Source organism: Gobius niger, assembly GCF_951799975.1.
Source record: "Gobius niger genome assembly, chromosome: 1".
Classification (NCBI taxonomy): domain Eukaryota; kingdom Metazoa; phylum Chordata; class Actinopteri; order Gobiiformes; family Gobiidae; genus Gobius; species Gobius niger.
Genome location: NC_136852.1, coordinates 67,447,055 through 67,464,437, shown reverse-complemented (window position 1 = coordinate 67,464,437; position 17,383 = coordinate 67,447,055). Strand labels below are relative to the sequence as shown.

Below are 17,383 nucleotides of genomic sequence, written 5' to 3'. Positions count from 1 at the left end.
GGAAAATAAATATAATGCAGCAAAGGTGAACAGTGGATAGATAAATAAATAGACATTGAACATGTGCCAACGTGTTTGTAAACTAAAATACATTCCAGCATCACCAGGTTTAGAACTTTTCACAATTAAAACAATATTTTTTATTTAACATGGGGCATAATTGATTGAATGTCTTTAATGCCCCGCAGAAACCCTGAATAAGTACTATATGTTCCCACTTTTTGGTTTTAAAGGAGAAAGAGACATGGAATTGAGAGCCCATATGACAGTTTTTTTGGTTTGAGTAAGATGATATATATCTCTTTTAGGGTTTTTATTGTCGGGTCTTTCCTCTTTGCATACAAGACAGGGATAAATGTACTGCTATTAACCCCTTAACCCTCACCATAACAGGTTATAGCCTATAGGCCAGAGGAATGCCTTAGTTGAACGCTAAGACCTACAAAACTCCTCTAAACTGATCTATTTCCTCATGTTGTTGGCAGTGTTTTTGTCACTTTTCTGTTGCTCTTTTGTGGCTTTTTCATCCTAGTTTTGGTTCAAATTTTATTGCTATTTTGACCCTTTTTGAAGACACTTTTAGATTTGGGTAATGCCAAACTGGAGAAAATGGGCTCGGTTCAGGCGGAGGGTAAGAGGTTAACCTCCTCACCGCCTTGAGGGAGTGCATTTTCTCCAGTTCAGTTTAACCCAAATCTTAAAGCTCCTTGACTGGAGTTTAAAGCCTACAGACCAGAGTAATGCCGTATTTGAAAGCTAAGGCCTACACAACTGATCGTAACTTTGTTGTCAGATTGTCACCGCGTTTTGTCACATTTTTGAAGTGTTTTCGTCTCCTTTTTGTCATGTTTTTTTTTTACTTTTTCAAGAAGCTTTGTAGATTTGGGTAAAGCCAAAGTGGAGATCGATAGACGGATCGGTGCGGCGTCAGCAGTGATGCGGTTTGTCGGTCTGTCGTGGTGAAGAGGGAGCTGAGTCGGGGCAAAGCTCTCGATTTACCGATCGATCTACGTTCCCACCTTCACCTATGGTCATGAGATTTGGGTCATGACCGAAAGGACAAGATCGCGAATACAAGCGGCCGAAATGAGTTTCCTTCGCAGGGTGGCTGGGCGCACCCTTCGGGATCGGGTGAGGAGCTCAGTTACCAGGGAGGAGCTCGGAGTAGAGTCGCTGCTCCTTCACGTCGAAAGGAGCCAGCTGAGGTGGCTCGGGCATCTGTTTCGGATGCCTCCTGGTCGCCTCCCGCGGGAGGTGTTCCAGGCATGTCCTAGTGGGACAAGGCCTCGTGGAAGGCCCAGGACACGGTGGTGGGACTATGTCTCCGAGCTGGCCTGGTGTCGCCTCGGGGTCCCCCCAGAACAGCTGGAGGAGGTGTGTGTGGATCGGGAAGTTTGGGCATCTCTGCTGAGACTGCTGCCCCCGCGACCCGGCCCCGGATAAAGCGGAAGAAAATGGATGGATGGATGAAAGTGGAGAAAATGGGCTCGGCTCAGGCAGCGGGTAAGAGGTTAATAAATCCAGTACAAAACAATGGCCAAACATTCTGCCAAAAAAAAAAAAAATCAACATATTAATGATGACATAACATGATTTCCCACAGAAAGAAGAGGGTGATTTCACAGCATGTGTATTTCATCCACACTCTTCACTGAATTTCAGCGCAAATAAATATAATTGTCATCATACATGAACTGTACAACGAAATTTGCCCTCTGCATTTAACCCATCCCTCAGTGCCACTGGATGACCCGCAGGGAGCAGTGGGCAGGGCCAGTGCTGCGCCCCGGGTACCCATCTCCATGATGTGGAGCCAGGCTGGTGGTCAGAAAGACCTGGCTGGAGGATTGTACATGTTTTTAGTGGTAGGAGAGGCCGGAGTACCCGGGGACACGGGGGGAACATGCAAACTCCACACAGAGAGGCCTCGTCCAGGTGGGAATCGAACCCCGGACCTTCTAGGTGTGAAGCATGAGGACTAACCGCGGCGCTGTGCATGTTTTTGGCTAACTTCCTGTCGGCCAGTGTAGGGTAAGAACTACTTCCTGTTCTCATTTTAATTAGAAATAACAGATTAAACCTGAAGAAAACTTAAATAAACATTAAGCCGAGAATGTTATAATAATTACTTTACATGGTGGTTGTATTTTAACATCTGTTGGCGCCAAACAAACGTCAGCCTCTAACTTCAAGGCTCCTCTAGTGAAGTACATCCTCAGTCAAGTTTTTAATTCCAGTAATTGTCCAACAGCTTTTCTGAATATTTATTTCAACAAGACACGGCCAAGTCTCCAAACCAGTCGTTACCCTCAGTCAGGGTCTAGTTCAGGGGTAGGAAACGTCAGGCCCGGGGGCCAAATCTCTGGGGAGGTTCTGTGCCCTCCAGCACAGAACCTCTGGATGATTTTGAAGAAACATTATTATGCAAATATACCTGTTAAAGGGGCTAGATGCAAGTTCGCCATTTTATACTCACTACTGCCACCGCAGGTCATACGTGTAACTGCACCTTCTATATTAAGCTCGCGCATGACGACACTTCGCACTTCACGGAACCATTTTCAGTGGGTTGCGAGTCTATAGGGAACTTTTGTTCAATATTTCCATCTGAAACTGCATGGAAACACTAATGTGTCTGTTAAAATGAATGTTATTGGGTTGTTCTGATCATAATTTCAGTCTTAAAAGGGATAGCTACTGCTTGTTCAACAACACTTGGGAACCACTGAGGTAAAAAAAAAAAAACGCATTTTCAGAAAATAGTTCTGTACTTTAGGCTACAATGTTGAGGTTCGGCCCTTGGGTGTTTTGGCAATGATGAAAATCGGCCCTCCACGACACAAACACAAACGTGCCTACTCCAGTCTAGTTCATGACTCAATCATGTTTTTTTAGGGGAGCATTTTCACCCCCAAAGTATGTTAATGTTCATTAGAACCATGAATCCGTCTCATGTGAGTCCTCAGATCCCCTTTAACTCGAAACTCTTTGCCGCACACCTCGCACCGAAACGGTTTCTCGCCCGTGTGGATCGACATGTGCCGTTTGAGTGAGCTCTTCTGCGGGAAATCGCTTCCACAGACCGAGCACCTGAATGGCCTCTCTCCCGTGTGCGTCCTCAGGTGGATCTTCAGATTGCTGCTCTCCGTGTAACTCTTGGAGCAGAACGAGCAGACGTGCGGCCTCTCGTCGTGGCGGTCCGCCTCGTCCTGGTGCGTCTTCATGTGTCGTTTGAGCGAGCAGGGCATGTTGAACTCCCTGGCGCACACCGGACACTTGAACGGTTTCTCCCCCGTGTGCGTCCTCGCGTGTTGCCTCAGAGCGCCCACGACGGTGAAGTCTTTGCCGCAGACGGAACACTTGAACGGCCGCTCGCCTGTGTGCGTCCTCACGTGCGCCGTCAGGTGGCCCTTCTCCGTAAAACCCTTTTCACAAACCGAGCACCTGAACGGTTTCTCCCCCGTGTGAATCCGGATGTGATTCTTCAGGCAGCTATTGAGAGCGAAACTCTTGGAACAGAAAGAACATCTGAATGGTCTCTCGCCTGTGTGCGTTCTCATGTGTGTCTTTAGTAGATTCTCAGTGGAATATTCTTTTGCGCACACCAAACACTTGAAAGGTTCCTCCCCCGTGTGAGTCCTCATGTGAACTTTGAGTAGGTAATATGTTGTAAAGTCCAGTGCGCAGAAAGAACACTTGAACGCCTTCTCCCCAGTGTGAATCCTCATGTGTGCTTTGAAGGTGAGCACGTACATAAACTCCTTTCCACAAACCAAACAGCTGAATGGTTTCTCGCCCGTGTGGATTCTCATATGGTTCTTTAGGTTCCTCTTTTTTTCAAAGCCCTTCTCACAAACCGGGCATTTGAGAACCTCCGATTGTCTCTCGAAACCTGGTCCTGCTGCGCTAGTGTCCGCTGTGAAGCTTTGAGGAAGAGGAGAGGACTCTTCTTCCTCTTCGTCCTCACTTTTCACAGCCACACGGATGATTGGAAAGTCTTCGAGGGGCTCCTGGTTGATCACCTCTTCCTCGGGCTCTTCTTTAATGTTGGGACCAGCTGAACAGGTGTCTTTACCTGGAGGACACACAGTCAAAGGGGATTTTTTTCAGCTCTTGGCATTATCTCAACTGAAACCATAGTATTTTCCTATCATCTCCTTTCCTTTATCATCACCTTATCATTTAAGTTGCAAAATGTTTTCTATTGCAAAATATTTTAGTTACTCACTACCTGTCAGTGTCTATCAGCTGCCACAAGATCAATGTATTGCTGTGTTCAGGGCCGGATTTAAGTAAAATGTTCCCTGGGGCTCAAGTTTTTTCAGGGCCCCCCCCCATTATCAATCAATATTTATTTATATAGCGCCTTAACAATGATGACCCCAATTTGAGCTCCGTGGCCCTCGTGGAAGAACCTTTGATGCTGCCAGACTGGTGGGGGGACACATTTAAAATGGGGGGTCTGGGGGTCCTCCCACATCGATTAATTTTATTTCAATGGTGCATTTTGGTGCATTTTAACACACCAATAGGTACATATTTTTTCCCAGTGTCAACTCAATGAAAATGGCTCAGACCTGGTTTAATCCTGGCTTAGTCCTGGTTTAGACCTGCTTTATTCTCTGGCAAAAATAAAATAAAATCATCTGATAAATGTGAGGGAGTCTGCAAAGAGAAAGGGAACTTGTTTACAGCCTGCACTGAGTACACAATTTTCTCCGTATGCCCAGGGGCCCCTCAACCTGCTTAGCCCCTGCAAGCCCCTTCACAAATCCGGCCTTGGCTGTGTTCCTTGTCTGAAATACAGTTTTTTAATATGGCATCACTGAAATGTCATACCAGAAGCTATAATGGAAACAAATTATGGAAGCAGCCAGTGAATGACAGCCCTAAAGTGATAGTAAATGTACTTGCCTCCTGCAGCAGTGGGTGTTTCTTACCTTTGGGGTCTGGGTCCTCTTCAAACTCACTGGACACACTGTAGGGGAACAACAAAATCGCTTTTACTAGATTCGAAGCTTTATTGTAATTATCTTTTAAGATGAGATTTAGTATAGCCTACATTCTCATTTTATATGAACTATAGAACCACAAGCTTACCAGGTGAAGAAGCAACAGAGTGCATTTTAATTTGCTCCTGAAAAATTATAACTTTATACGGAATTTGAACACGAATGCACAGTCTAATGTCTAATAATTCATTGCTATTCATAAAATGGCGTTTTTCTAATGGGTTGTTTCCTACCAGTTGTCCAGCTCCGCAGGCACCTCCGGGTCCTCCTTCCGCTTTGCTTCAGGCATGTTTCTCTGCGCTCTGTTTGCTTTAAGGACTGCTGTGTTTAGGCAGTTTTGTTCGGAGCTAACGTGAAATACCAGTTACATTCAGCGGCCATTATGATTTACACTATCCTCTTCTCCCACCGAACCTGAACGCACCACTGCCCTCTGTTGTTTAATTTGGACTGATGTGTAGGATAAGTATTTTCTTTTTTTTTACACTGTTAACAGGCAATTTAAAAAAAAAGGAGAAAAAAATAAATAATAAATAAATAAAAACAACAACTCTGCTTTACACTGTAATGGTTAAATGTCCTACGTTCTTGAATGTACCACGCAATACGTCACTGTTAATCGACTGTTTATGTTGTGAAAACCATGCGCTCACCTGATCAGGAAGTGTTTTCTGTGGTTTTATCTTTTGAATAATAAAATATGAGCATGATGGACATGACTTTTCTGGGCACGGGCTCGGCCTACCCGGCCCCTCACCGCGGGGCGTCGGCCCTGGTGCTGCGGACGGACGGGGAGTGCTGGCTGTTCGACTGCGGAGAGGGAACTCAGACTCAGCTCATGAAGAGCCAGCTCCGAACCGGTGAGGAGACCCGAAAACTGTTTAAAAAAAAAAAACACCTCTGAGGCCAGTGTAGAAAAATGTGTGCTAAGAAAAGAAAAGACTAATATAAGCATACTCTTATTTTTTATTTTTTTTATTAAAAAAAAAAAAAAAAATAGAGGGATGGGCTGTATTATAAAAGAAAGAAAAAAGTAAAAACTTACGTTCGAATTAATAATAGAAAAAAACTTTATAGGGACGTGATTGGCGGCTGCTGCTGCTCAGTGTGGAAAAACTGAACTATTCCTTTAACAGTCTATGTGTGTGACACACTTCCATGATTGTATGAGTGCTGTGTGACAGTGTTGGTGTGTTGTATTGGCATAATCTGTTGGTTAGAAAAATGCATTATGAAAGCCAGTCTAAAATAATGTGAATTTCTACTCTTGTTTATTGTTCTGAAATGTGAACCAAATAGTCATGAATGAGCTTGTTTAACCATCTGATAATAAAGGGCTCATTCAGTAAAAGGTACTTGCTGTTCACTTCTGGTTCTGATAAATGACACACGGAGAGAGTCAAAATCAAATTGACATTGAAATGTTTCGTGAGTGAGCACAAGCATGAACTGTGTATGACATTATCCATTATCTTCACAGGCAGGATAGCTAAGGTGTTCATATCTCACCTTCATGGAGACCACTTGTTTGGGCTGCCTGGTCTTCTGTGCACAGTGAGCCTGAACACAAACCCGGACCCCCCGCAAAAGCTCAAGTGTGTGGACATCTATGGGCCCCGGGGCCTCCGACACTTCCTTCGAGTGACGCTAGGGCTCACCGGGTCACAGCTGGTCTTTCCTTATGCAGGTGACGCCAGGGCTGCTCCGTATTAACAACCTGAAAATTCTTTTATTAATTGAATATGATCACAATAGGCAACACACTTTTCTGCATGTGCCACTTCCTGCCAAGCGGAATGTACAATTTTCTGGAAAATAGTACATTCCAATGGCTGTTCTTATAATATACAGCTTTAAAGATTCCACTAATAGGAATTATGCTATTTTTACGGTATTATGTCCTTACGTAGACATGTTTGTGGTGTGTAAATGTTTCCTTTTCTTTTAGTCCATGAACTGGAGCCCACACCCGACCAGAGTCCTGAGGAGGCATGGCTCAGTACAGAGGTGTGTGTCTGGCTTTTGTGAAAAAATGAAACACCTGATGTCATGGATAGCAACAGAACCTGTGTGTATTACTGTCAGGTGACGACTGAGCGCGGAGCTCTGCACCCTCAGGAGCAGCAGGGCAGGAGCATCACTCTCGACCCCAGCTCTGACACTTATCTGCTGCTTGAGGATAGCAAGTTTGTGGTGAGAGCCTTCAGGCTGTACCACAGAGTGCCTTCCTTCGGCTTCTGTGTCCAGGAGAGAGATCGCCCGGGGAGGCTCAGGACAGAGCTGCTTTTGGAACTGGGTACTCTTTTTTTTTTTTCTACTAATAAATGTCAAAATAACAGAATCATGTCCATATGTGTCATCCCAGTCAAACAATCCAAACCTGTGATGCAGGAGGGTTTTCTGGCCTGCACCTCTTGTATATAAGACAGCTTCTATGTTTTGCAACCCGCCCCACAACCATTAAACTCTACGCATTGTACTGTAAATGGTAAAAATTCTAGCTTCATCAGGCCCAAAGCACTTGACAGGAAAGGAGCCAGTCACCCATTCATATACACCAATGTGCGCAGACACTGGAGGCAAGGTGGGTGAAGTGTCTTGCCCAAGGACAAAATGCCAGTGTGCGTCTGCGGGATTTGAACCTGCAAACTTCCGATCATGAGACAATCGGCTCTACCAACTGCTCCACTCTCGCCCCCATGTACAGTGTACAGTGCTATGCAACAGTTTGGGCAACCCTGTAAATGTTCATGATTTTCCTTTATAAATCACTGGTTGTCTGGATATATATATATATATATATATATATATATATATATATACTATATATATACTGTATATATACTGTATATATATATATATAGGAGACAAACACAGTGATATTTGAGAAGGCCTCATGAAGACACTCGTACGCTCGTTCCTCACAATGTTCCTCACAGTTGAAACAGAGAGCCTCAATCTCTGAGACAGCTTTCTTTATCTCTGCCCTAAACCATGATGTTGAACAATCATTGTTTTCAGGTCATATGAGAGTTGTTTTTGAGGCCACTCTTCAGAGAAGATGCAAAGAGGAGAAACACTTAAACCAATTATAAGTGTTTCTCCTCTTCTCCTTAAATACCCTTTCTCAAGATTGGATTCACCTGTGTATTGAGGTCAAGGGTTACTGAGGTTACCAATCCAATTTTTAGTTCTAATAATTGGCAGAGGTGGGAGACTCGAGTCACATGACTTGACTCGAGTCGCAATTTTCGGGACTTGAGACTTACTTGACCAAAGCTGCAAAAAGACTTGACTTGACTTGGGACTTGCTGTTTGTGACTCGAGACTTATCTTGGACTTGAGGCCAATGACTTTCAATGACTTGCTGTGACTTTATAGTTATTAATTATTTGAGTGAAACTGTCGAAAGATCAGGATTCATTTCGTAAAAGCGGCGCATCTATGTTTACGTATGGTAATTAGCCACATGCGTTTTCGGTTTCCAGATGGAGCGTCTAATCAATACAGCAGGAAAAGGCAGGAGGAAATAAGAGGTCGAAATACGTGCATTAAAAGTTTTCTAAAGACATTGAAGAGGAGGAGATTTACGGACAGGAAAACGTTTGAAACAAGGGACTGAACCTACAGCGCTGACGGAGCCTCCAGAACGACGATGCGTAAGAGCTGACAGGAATCTTGGGGCTTTTTGATGTTTTAAGGTGTTCACACAAAGTTTACAGCATTTAGTGACTAGTTTACGCATCCGCACACAGCCCAGTGACAGCGGGACTGAATACGCGGAATATATTTTGAGCAGGGGCGAATCCGAGTATACAGGGGCTGGGGCATTACGGGGAACCCCTGACAGAAAAACTGCCAGAAACTAACAAAAATAAAAAGATTATTTTATATTTATCTTTCAGACTGCAGGGAAAAGCAGCTCATATTTAAAAGACTCTGTTTCATTTTTTTTAAGTCGGCCCCCCTGGGCCCCCTTCCTTAAAATGCTGTCCCAGCAATTTTGTACATAGACTGTTTATTTATAATACATATATTTTGAATGTTGTGGCGTTTAAATATTAATTAGACTTTAAATCCAAATCCATGAGTTTTTAAAAGTTTGATTTTAGCTTAAATTTTCAAAATTACGGTATCTTGAGAAAGCACTTATTATTTTCAAGATTAAACACATGAAAAGTAGACACGCTGGCGTTTGTGACTTGAGGTGACTTGCCCGCTAAAGCAAGACTTGACTTGACAAAAGCTATGACTTGACTTGACTTGACTTGACCCCATGACCGATTGACTTGGACTTGACTCGAGACTTGCATTTAGTGACTTACTCCCACCTCTGATAATTGGTGCTAAAGGTATTGAAATCAGTAAAATGATAAGGGTGTCTAAATGTATGCACACATGCCTAATTCTGTTCAAATAATTCTTGCACACTTTCCATAAATCATATAAACTTTATTTCACTTATATCACTGTGTTTGTCTCCTATATGATATATTTAATTGAAATGTATTATCCAGACAACCAATGATTTATAAAGGAAAATCATGAAAATTTACATGGGTGCCCAAACGTTTGCATAGCTGTGTCTGGAATAGACCAATGCTTTAAATCCGTACGAAAAGCGCTCGAGTTGAAAGTTGCCTAAAACTAACAATAACATGCAAATCTGCAAGAGACAATACTATTGTGTCAGGTTGGTTTTAAGCACCTGGAACTGAGCACATTTTTTCCATTTTCGATGAATAACTGATCAAAAATAGGGACAAAAACGTGCTGAAAAAACAACAATAACACAATAAAAAGTGACGAAAACGAGACAAAAATACTTTAAAAAATGTGACAAAAGCGTGGCAATAACGCAACAAAAAGGTTACAATCCAGTTTGTAGGTCTTAGCTTTCAAATGAGGCCTATAGGCTGTAAGCTAAAGTCAAGAAGCTTTTAGATTTGTGTAAAGCCACCCACTTAATCATGGACAGGACTTGCCATTGTGTGTGTCTCTCACTCTCCTGCTATAAAATGTGACAGGCCTCAAGATGACACATTTACGATATAATAGTGTGACCCATTATGAAGTGTAAACTATAAATATCAACCATATCCCTACTACATTACGCCTTGTGTCTCCATTAGGGGTGAAGCCAGGGCCCATGTACGGCCGACTGAAATCCGGAGAGAGCGTGACGCTGGAGTGTGGCCGCGTGCTGACCCCGGGGGAGGTTCTGGAGGAGGACATCCCGGGGAGGAAGGTGTGCGTGCTGGGCGACTGCAGCTCTGTCCTCGGTCAGGCCCCTCTGCGACTGTGCGCCGGGGCGGACGTGTTGGTTCACGAGGCCACGCTGGGGGACGAGCAGCAGGAGAGGGCTGTGGAGCACGGACACAGCACTCCGCAGATGGCTGCAGCTGTGGCCCGCGCCGCCTGTGTGCGGAAGCTGGTCTTGTATCATTTCAGTCAGAGGTACAAACCCGAGAGCCTGCACAAGGAAGGGGAAGGAGACGATGTGACTGAGCTGAAGAGACAGGCAGAAGAAGCTCTACAGGGGACCGACACAGAGGTGGTGTTGGCCGAGGACTTTCTCACTCTGTCCATACCTCTGAAAAGGACTAAAAAGTAACAAAAAGCATTCTCAAAGTCTTGTTTATGTTTCTGTTGTAGCCACAGCGGCCCTGAGGTAGACTGATGGAAGCGAGGCAATCAGTCTCTGCCATTGGCGCCTCCGACCATAAACCGTGGTCACACACTACATTAATTCAGGCCTATTGTACATGTTTTTAGTAGTGAAGAAAATGGAATACCCTTGTGGTTTCTTACCATAAGGATATTGTGCGAGACCAAACATTACAAAATTGACCCTTGCACATTTTATCTAAGATTATCTTCTTTTGTTTGGTTTTAAAGGATTCTGACAATGTATTTCCAAAATATCAATAAATGTTTGTCTTGTCATTAAAGGAATTAGTCTAAACTCATATTTCTGTAATGTACCAAATAGGATGGGAGTATATTCAGCTATTTTGCCTTTTTTGTGTTGGCTGCTGTATAATTAGGCATGAGACTGAGGCTCCAATATATTTTGATGAGCTACATTTTACTATGTACCGTGTAAAAGACAAATAAAAGTGTTTCAAATGTGTCAAAAAATGTCTACCAACTGACTCAAAAGTAATAAATGAAATATTGGTGGATAAAAGTGGATCAAACAGGTGTAGCATGAACAAATATATTTTTGTCTTGAAGATGTGTTGCACATTATTGGATTTAATCAATGTTTATAATATCACTTTTGTTTGTAAAGATCCAAACTTGATGAATTTGGGCTTTGACTGAGTTTCCAAATACTTTCTTCAACATTTTGGATTATACTGTTGCCATCAATATTAAACACGCTCCTAATGACCAGCACAACACAGAGAGATAAATAAGATATTCATTACAGAATTAAGCCTTTTTAAAACATAGTCCAGCATTTGAAGCCTTTTTAAAAAACACCGCAGCAGCAGTAGTAACATCACAGTGTTATTTCGGCTTTTCCAGTTCTACTGTATGATTTTGAAGGATTTTGAAGCGCATGACTACTTAATATGTGTAGACAGAAAAAATATATAATTTATAATGAGAGGGTACATTAATTAATACATAATTAATCTCATAATCTTAATGTATGTGTTTTCTTATTGTATAATGTCTAAGATCTTTGGAAAATTGATTTAAATGTTAAATTTAAATTAAAAGAAAATAAATTAACTAACTAATAATTCAGGGGGGAAACAAAACGTTTAGGTTCTAGTATGGTACCAAAAATATATCTGTATAAACCAAGTTTAATGCTTGTTCAGTACAGGTATCGATAAAAGTATCATTCAGGTAACTACATTTGTCAGTTTGATTTTCTCAACACTCTGCCTGGTGATTCCATATAAGTTTTCACACTAAGAATTAAAAAAAAACCTAAATGGGATTAAATTATTTCTTAACAGTGCGTAAACAACAACTTATGCATTGTAAAAAGTATAAGTCAAATTTCTTGAAATGAATGAAGTTTAAAATTGCAGATGTCTGTACCTCCTGAGGAAGCTTTCGTAGCACTGTTTGAGAATCAGTGGACTGACAAACAAGGATCTTGACTGTTATGACAACACTGTACAACATAGTATATTAAACGGGTTAATGAAAGAAATGTAATAGTGGTGCAACGGGAAAAATATCCTGTCCCATATTTGGGCCGTCTCTGCTCTTCAAAATGTAAAATACTATAATACAGCACTGACAACAAAGGTCAATTACTTAAAGCGTAAAAGCGCTTCATCTGGAAAATTTCACAACAATCTCCTCATCTATTCATTATTTGGGACGACAGTGGTGCAGATGGTGCAGCAGGTCGTCTCATGGTCAGAAGGTCGAGGGTTCACATCCTGGCTCCTGCAGGTGCACACTGTCGTTGTGTCTTTAGGCAAGACACTTCACCCACCTTGCCTCCAGTGTCTGTGAACAGAAGTGTGAAAATGAGCCATTTATTCATTTGGACAAGACTCAGAAGCACGTGTCACTCACATGTATACAGCCCACTTCCCTCTGGAGCAGTGATCATGTGGCGTTGGGGTCAGGACGCCCTTTGCTGGTGTGATGGTCACCCTAGGATGTGGTCAGTACCACGGGCAGCTCCATGTTTCCCTGTAAACACAAAACAGAAACACACACCTCTACCTACAAAAACACAGTTCTTTTCATCTTTAATATGTGGCATTAGTCATAAATGGCATTTACATTAGGTGAAAATTCACAATCCCAGAATCAAAGAGTTAATGCAGCCGTTTCTTTTTTAAATTTGCCTTTTATTTTAATTATTCTACTTTTAGTTATGAAAATAATCAATCAATCAATGGTTTTGTATAGCCCAATATCACAACAGGAGTTGTGATATTGGGCACAACTCCTGTTGATATTGCCTCACAGCTGCACCGAACATTAAGGCAATAAAACAGCAGTAAATATGACAATGTAAAGTATCCAGGCAAACATAATGTCCAAATAAGCGTTGGCAGCAGGTGGCCACGAGCGGCGCAGGTGTCCCCCGTCCTTAGACTCTCCAGCACGGCAAGGATAAATAAAAACAAACAAAAAAAACAAGGAGAGATCCACTCCCATGGACGGACAGGCTATAGACCCAGGGCCGATGGGAGTCCCTCAGCAGACGGGCCAAGATCGCAGACCGTCCAGTCCTTGGTGTCCAATTCCAGTAGGCAGGGTTCCTCCGTTCAGCCAAGATCCTCCGTTCGATCTAGACAGGCACTCCCGAGGGGGAGTGGGACAAGAGACACCATGTGAATAGTAATGAACAGACTACAGATAAAATAAATATTTTAAATAAGTATATATATATATATATATATATATATATATATATATATATATATATATATATATATATATATATATATATATATATAATATGTCTCTACAGGCTTTAAAAACAGGCTTAGATTCCCACCAGGGACAGGCCTTTCTGTGGAGTTTTCATGTTCTCCCCGTGTCCGCGCAGGTTTCCTCCGGGTACTCCGGTTTCCCCTACCACTAAAAATATGTACAATAGGCCAAGATGACTGAGAGTGTGTTTGAGAGTCTGACTACAATCTGGTGAGGCGTGTTTACATGCAAGAGACCCATGTTCATTAACATGCACTGTCCTAAGCAAATAAAACTATATAAGAAATTTAATTTCAAGAACTTTATTTTTCTAGTGAGAGAATTACATTTGTAGTCTGGTCCACTCGCACATCCATATCAACTTACCAAGTCTGATAGGTGCGAGCTTACTTAAACCAAACTGAACTTTTGGTCCCTGTTACTTCAGTAAAATATTTGCCCTGCCAAGTACCACCAGGCCCTGATCAAGATCAAATCAGGACAAAAACGAATTAAAAAAGGTGTAAACCTAAATTTAGTCCCAAAATGGACAAAATCATGCATAACTGGTTTTAAATCAAACACCTAACTACTAAGCAGATGATCTGGAGTACCACCTAAAGAAGCCCAGGTACCACCAGTGGTTGAAATATTACAGTTGGAGAACGACTGCTCGAGTAAATTTACAAGTATATGTTTTTGTATTGGTTTGGTTTTAACTGACTTGGCTGTGTAGTTGTGTAATAGTGTAGCTTTGTACCCAGGACTATGAATCTAGTGTATGCTACCTCTATCTTAGAAATTGTACATCAGGAGTTCCCCCCAAAACAAAGCCTCGCCTGAGACAGGTGCATGCCACATCTTTAAACCCCTGACCTCACCACGGATCAGACAAATGCCATTCTGCACAAGCAGCTAGCTGCCCTCACCGTGTGAAAGTCGGGGGCCTCAATGCAACAGTCACCTGTGGATCAGGTGTGACTCTGTTAGGGTGAGCTCACATGTTTAGTCCCTGTAGCTCCAATTAATTTACCCGTATGTGTTTGTATTGGTTTGGTCTGAAATGATTTGGCTGTGTATGCTGTTACTCCTATCTTAGAATAAGAGTTTTCTCCCCAAATGTATGACTGGCCCTAGTCTGAAGAAATGTCCAGAGATATTGACCCTTCGACCGTCACTGTCCAAACCCACGGGGAGAAGCAAATCAAAGCACAGAACAAAGCCTCACCTGAGACAGGTGCATGCCACATCTTTGAAACCCCGACTTCACGACGGATCAGACAAATGCCATTCTGCTTAAGACAAGCAGCTAGCTATCCTCTCCGTGTGCAAGTCGGGGCCTCGATGCAACAGTCACCTCTGTGGAGGTGTGACTCTGTTCTGTGGCGTTCACACTTGGTCCATCTGAAGTGAGTCCTGCTGCACTTCCTGGGAATGACCTGCTCAAAAGAAGCAGGATCTTCCTGGGAAGCACATCAGGGTTCGCTTCAAATGAACCAAGTGTGAACGCACCCTAAGACCCACCCTTTTCCTCCTGGGTCCCAGACGAGGATGACGAAGACTCTAGCAACAACTCCAGACTGAAGCCATGATAAATTAAACTTCACAAATACCACAACTAATTCTCCACCATGAACCACCTTGTCGACTAATAGACCCTCAACATCCACTATTCTGCTCCGCTTTTGATCCTGACTCTGAGGGCTGAGTATTGGAACTGCATCCTTACTTGCTAAATGTGGAGCTTCGTAGTATAACGTTATTCCACTGTCTGAATTGTGTAATAATGCAGCCTCTAACTTATCTAATCTTTCCACTGTTTCATCTTTTTCACCTGTCACTTCATTCATAGGCCAGGAAATGTAGCTATTATAAGTTAAAGTGACACAAATATCTTTGTTTGGGCCAGATTTCACTGAAGTCCCATTTGATATAGGCCTGTCGGACTGGCGACTTAAACCACTTGGACCAGCTGCATTTGTTTTGTCCATCTCATCACATACTCCCCAGAAACTACCACGTGCATCAACATGAGCTGGACTAAGGAGGATTTCCTCGCCATAGGAAAGCTCATTCATTAGTTTCTTTGCTTTTAATACTGCAGTACTTTCTCTAAAGCCCTCAAGAGTAGAAAGTATGCATGCCTTGTCAAATGAACTGGTTGCAGTGTAGGATTTGACAAAGTTTGATTTAACTATGTCTCTCAATACTTTGATAAGTGGCTTTACACCACATGAGACATCTAAGTCTTCATCTCCACCCAAGCACCTGGTGGCATGGCTTACAGGCGGGACAGGGACAGTTTCATCATGATCTGAACTGTCTACATAGGCCTCTGAAGGAGGTAGTTCTCCTTCAGAGGAACCGATTACAACTTCCTCATCAAAATGTTTCTGGCTGTGCAGAGGCTCCCGTCTTTGCTGAACTGGTTGTTCAAGGTCCCACAGACTGATGTCCAGCATCTCAAAGACAAGGCAGGTGAGGCCCATGTGATGGAAGCGCTCTTTGAAGCTGACCACGTTACAGCGGTCACCGTCCAGTTCCCCGATCCTCTCCAGCATTCGCACCTGCAACAACAAAACACAGTTAGACATTTTCAGTATTCATGAGCGTGTAATTTAAGCCTGTGTTGATTTTATCTACTAAAACATTCTGTCATAATTTTGGTAAAGTTTTATTATGGTGACTAAACTAAACTTAAACTAATGTAAAAATAGCGAATGATCTTAATCTCCAGTTATTTTTTGTTGAACAATAAAGATGAAAATTGAAAATGTCTTTAAAATTTGAGTTCAATATAAAAACTCTTATTGTGAAACTACTGCTCTTATATATATATTTTAAAAAAAAGTTTAGAGGAGTTTTGTGAAGTTATTACAGTGCTCAATGAACTTGCTAGCTAGCAATCTGCTCATTTGTAAGAGAGACTGCTATAATAATATATTTATTTGGTTGATGTAAAATATATTGGCTAATATAAGCCTCTTTGGGGAATTTTAGAATTTTGTAGTGAACAACATTTATATTAGCAGCCATTTCTATTTGTGACAGTTCATTTCATTCTTACCATCTAGCATTTTTGCTTCTCTATTTTTTACCGTTTCACTTTGTACTTAAGAATGCCAAGGCTACATTATTGCTGTAACTTCAAGAACACGTCTTGTCTTTGAGTCACAGTTTTCGGCAGCTTTCGAGTTGAAACATGTGTCTCAGGGAGGACGAGTTAAACTAAATTAGGTATTGGGTTTAGTCCACGAACTTTACTTTAAATTTTCACACACTAAAACTAAAACAAATTGTTTTATTAAAACTAATTATATTTTTGTCAAAAGACTCAAACTCAAGCCAGATTAATATATGTCAAAATTAACACCGGTTCAAAATAAATTATGGAAAATGGATTTCGATCTTACCTCATCCTCCGCCTCTCTGATGGCCGCAGGATTCTTCAACATTTTCATAGCCACTCTCTCCGTCGTGTCCATGTTCAGGCCCTCCACCACCATGCCGAAAGAGCCCTCGCCAAGAAACCTCACCACAGAGTACGTGGCATTGTGTCCACGGAGCATCTGACCCACGGTTAAATCTGCAATGAGACAACAAAATAACTTTGAACACACACTCAAAACCACAGTAATATCTAAAGTAAGATTTACAACCTGGCTGCTGTTTAAACAGAAAATAGCAAATATTTTAAATGTCTTTACTTGAAATGCAATATATTTGATAAGTTATGACCTTGGCTCCATAAACAAAATTGATTGATTAGAAGCAATGCTAATTTTCACACATGTCACTCACCAGAAACCTCTAGACGCGTCGTCTCTTCCTCATCATTTTGCTGGATGTGTAGGGGCTCACAGGGACTGGCAACATAAACGTCATCAGGCTGTGAAAACACCCGTATCACAGGAGAGTCGTCAGAGGAGTCAGATGGTGCTGATCTGTAGCTATCATTCTGGGATATG

General features: G+C 42.2%; 2 protein-coding genes across 2 annotated transcripts; one reads left to right on the top strand and one right to left on the bottom strand.

The window, feature by feature from the left end:
* Window positions 1-2,910: 2,910 nt before the first annotated feature.
* LOC306968115 (uncharacterized protein) lies at window positions 2,911-5,357 on the bottom strand. The gene is made up of 3 exons (XM_079563418.1): window positions 5,246-5,357; window positions 4,941-4,978; window positions 2,911-4,075 (listed from the first exon to the last, which is right to left on the bottom strand). Exons 1-3 carry the CDS (start codon window positions 5,299-5,301, stop codon window positions 2,922-2,924), a joined length of 1,248 nt encoding a protein of 415 aa, XP_079419544.1. The 5' UTR covers window positions 5,302-5,357; the 3' UTR covers window positions 2,911-2,921.
* A 285-nt stretch (window positions 5,358-5,642) lies between these two features.
* elac1 (elaC ribonuclease Z 1) lies at window positions 5,643-10,714 on the top strand. Its single transcript, XM_079555819.1, has 5 exons — window positions 5,643-5,872; window positions 6,493-6,699; window positions 6,961-7,019; window positions 7,098-7,308; window positions 10,145-10,714. The coding sequence occupies exons 1-5, from the start codon at window positions 5,713-5,715 to the stop codon at window positions 10,624-10,626; spliced, it is 1,119 nt and encodes a 372-aa protein (XP_079411945.1). The 5' UTR covers window positions 5,643-5,712; the 3' UTR covers window positions 10,627-10,714.
* Window positions 10,715-17,383: the final 6,669 nt, after the last annotated feature.

Bases quoted from the DNA above. Each gene is read 5' to 3' on its own strand.
- LOC306968115 (XM_079563418.1), bottom strand. From the start codon at position 5,301: ATGCCTGAAGCAAAGCGGAAGGAGGACCCGGAGGTGCCTGCGGAGCTG. The intron at 4,979-5,245 runs GTAGGAAACAAC...GTTCCCCTACAG, and splicing joins CCTGCGGAGCTGGACAACTG to TGTGTCCAGTGAGTTTGAAG. The intron at 4,076-4,940 runs GTAAGAAACACC...TGTGTCCTCCAG, and splicing joins AGAGGACCCAGACCCCAAAG to GTAAAGACACCTGTTCAGCT.
- elac1 (XM_079555819.1), top strand. From the start codon at position 5,713: ATGAGCATGATGGACATGACTTTTCTGGGCACGGGCTCGGCCTACCCG. The intron at 6,700-6,960 runs GTGACGCCAGGG...CTTTTCTTTTAG, and splicing joins GCTGGTCTTTCCTTATGCAG to TCCATGAACTGGAGCCCACA. The intron at 7,309-10,144 runs GTACTCTTTTTT...TGTCTCCATTAG, and splicing joins AGAGCTGCTTTTGGAACTGG to GGGTGAAGCCAGGGCCCATG.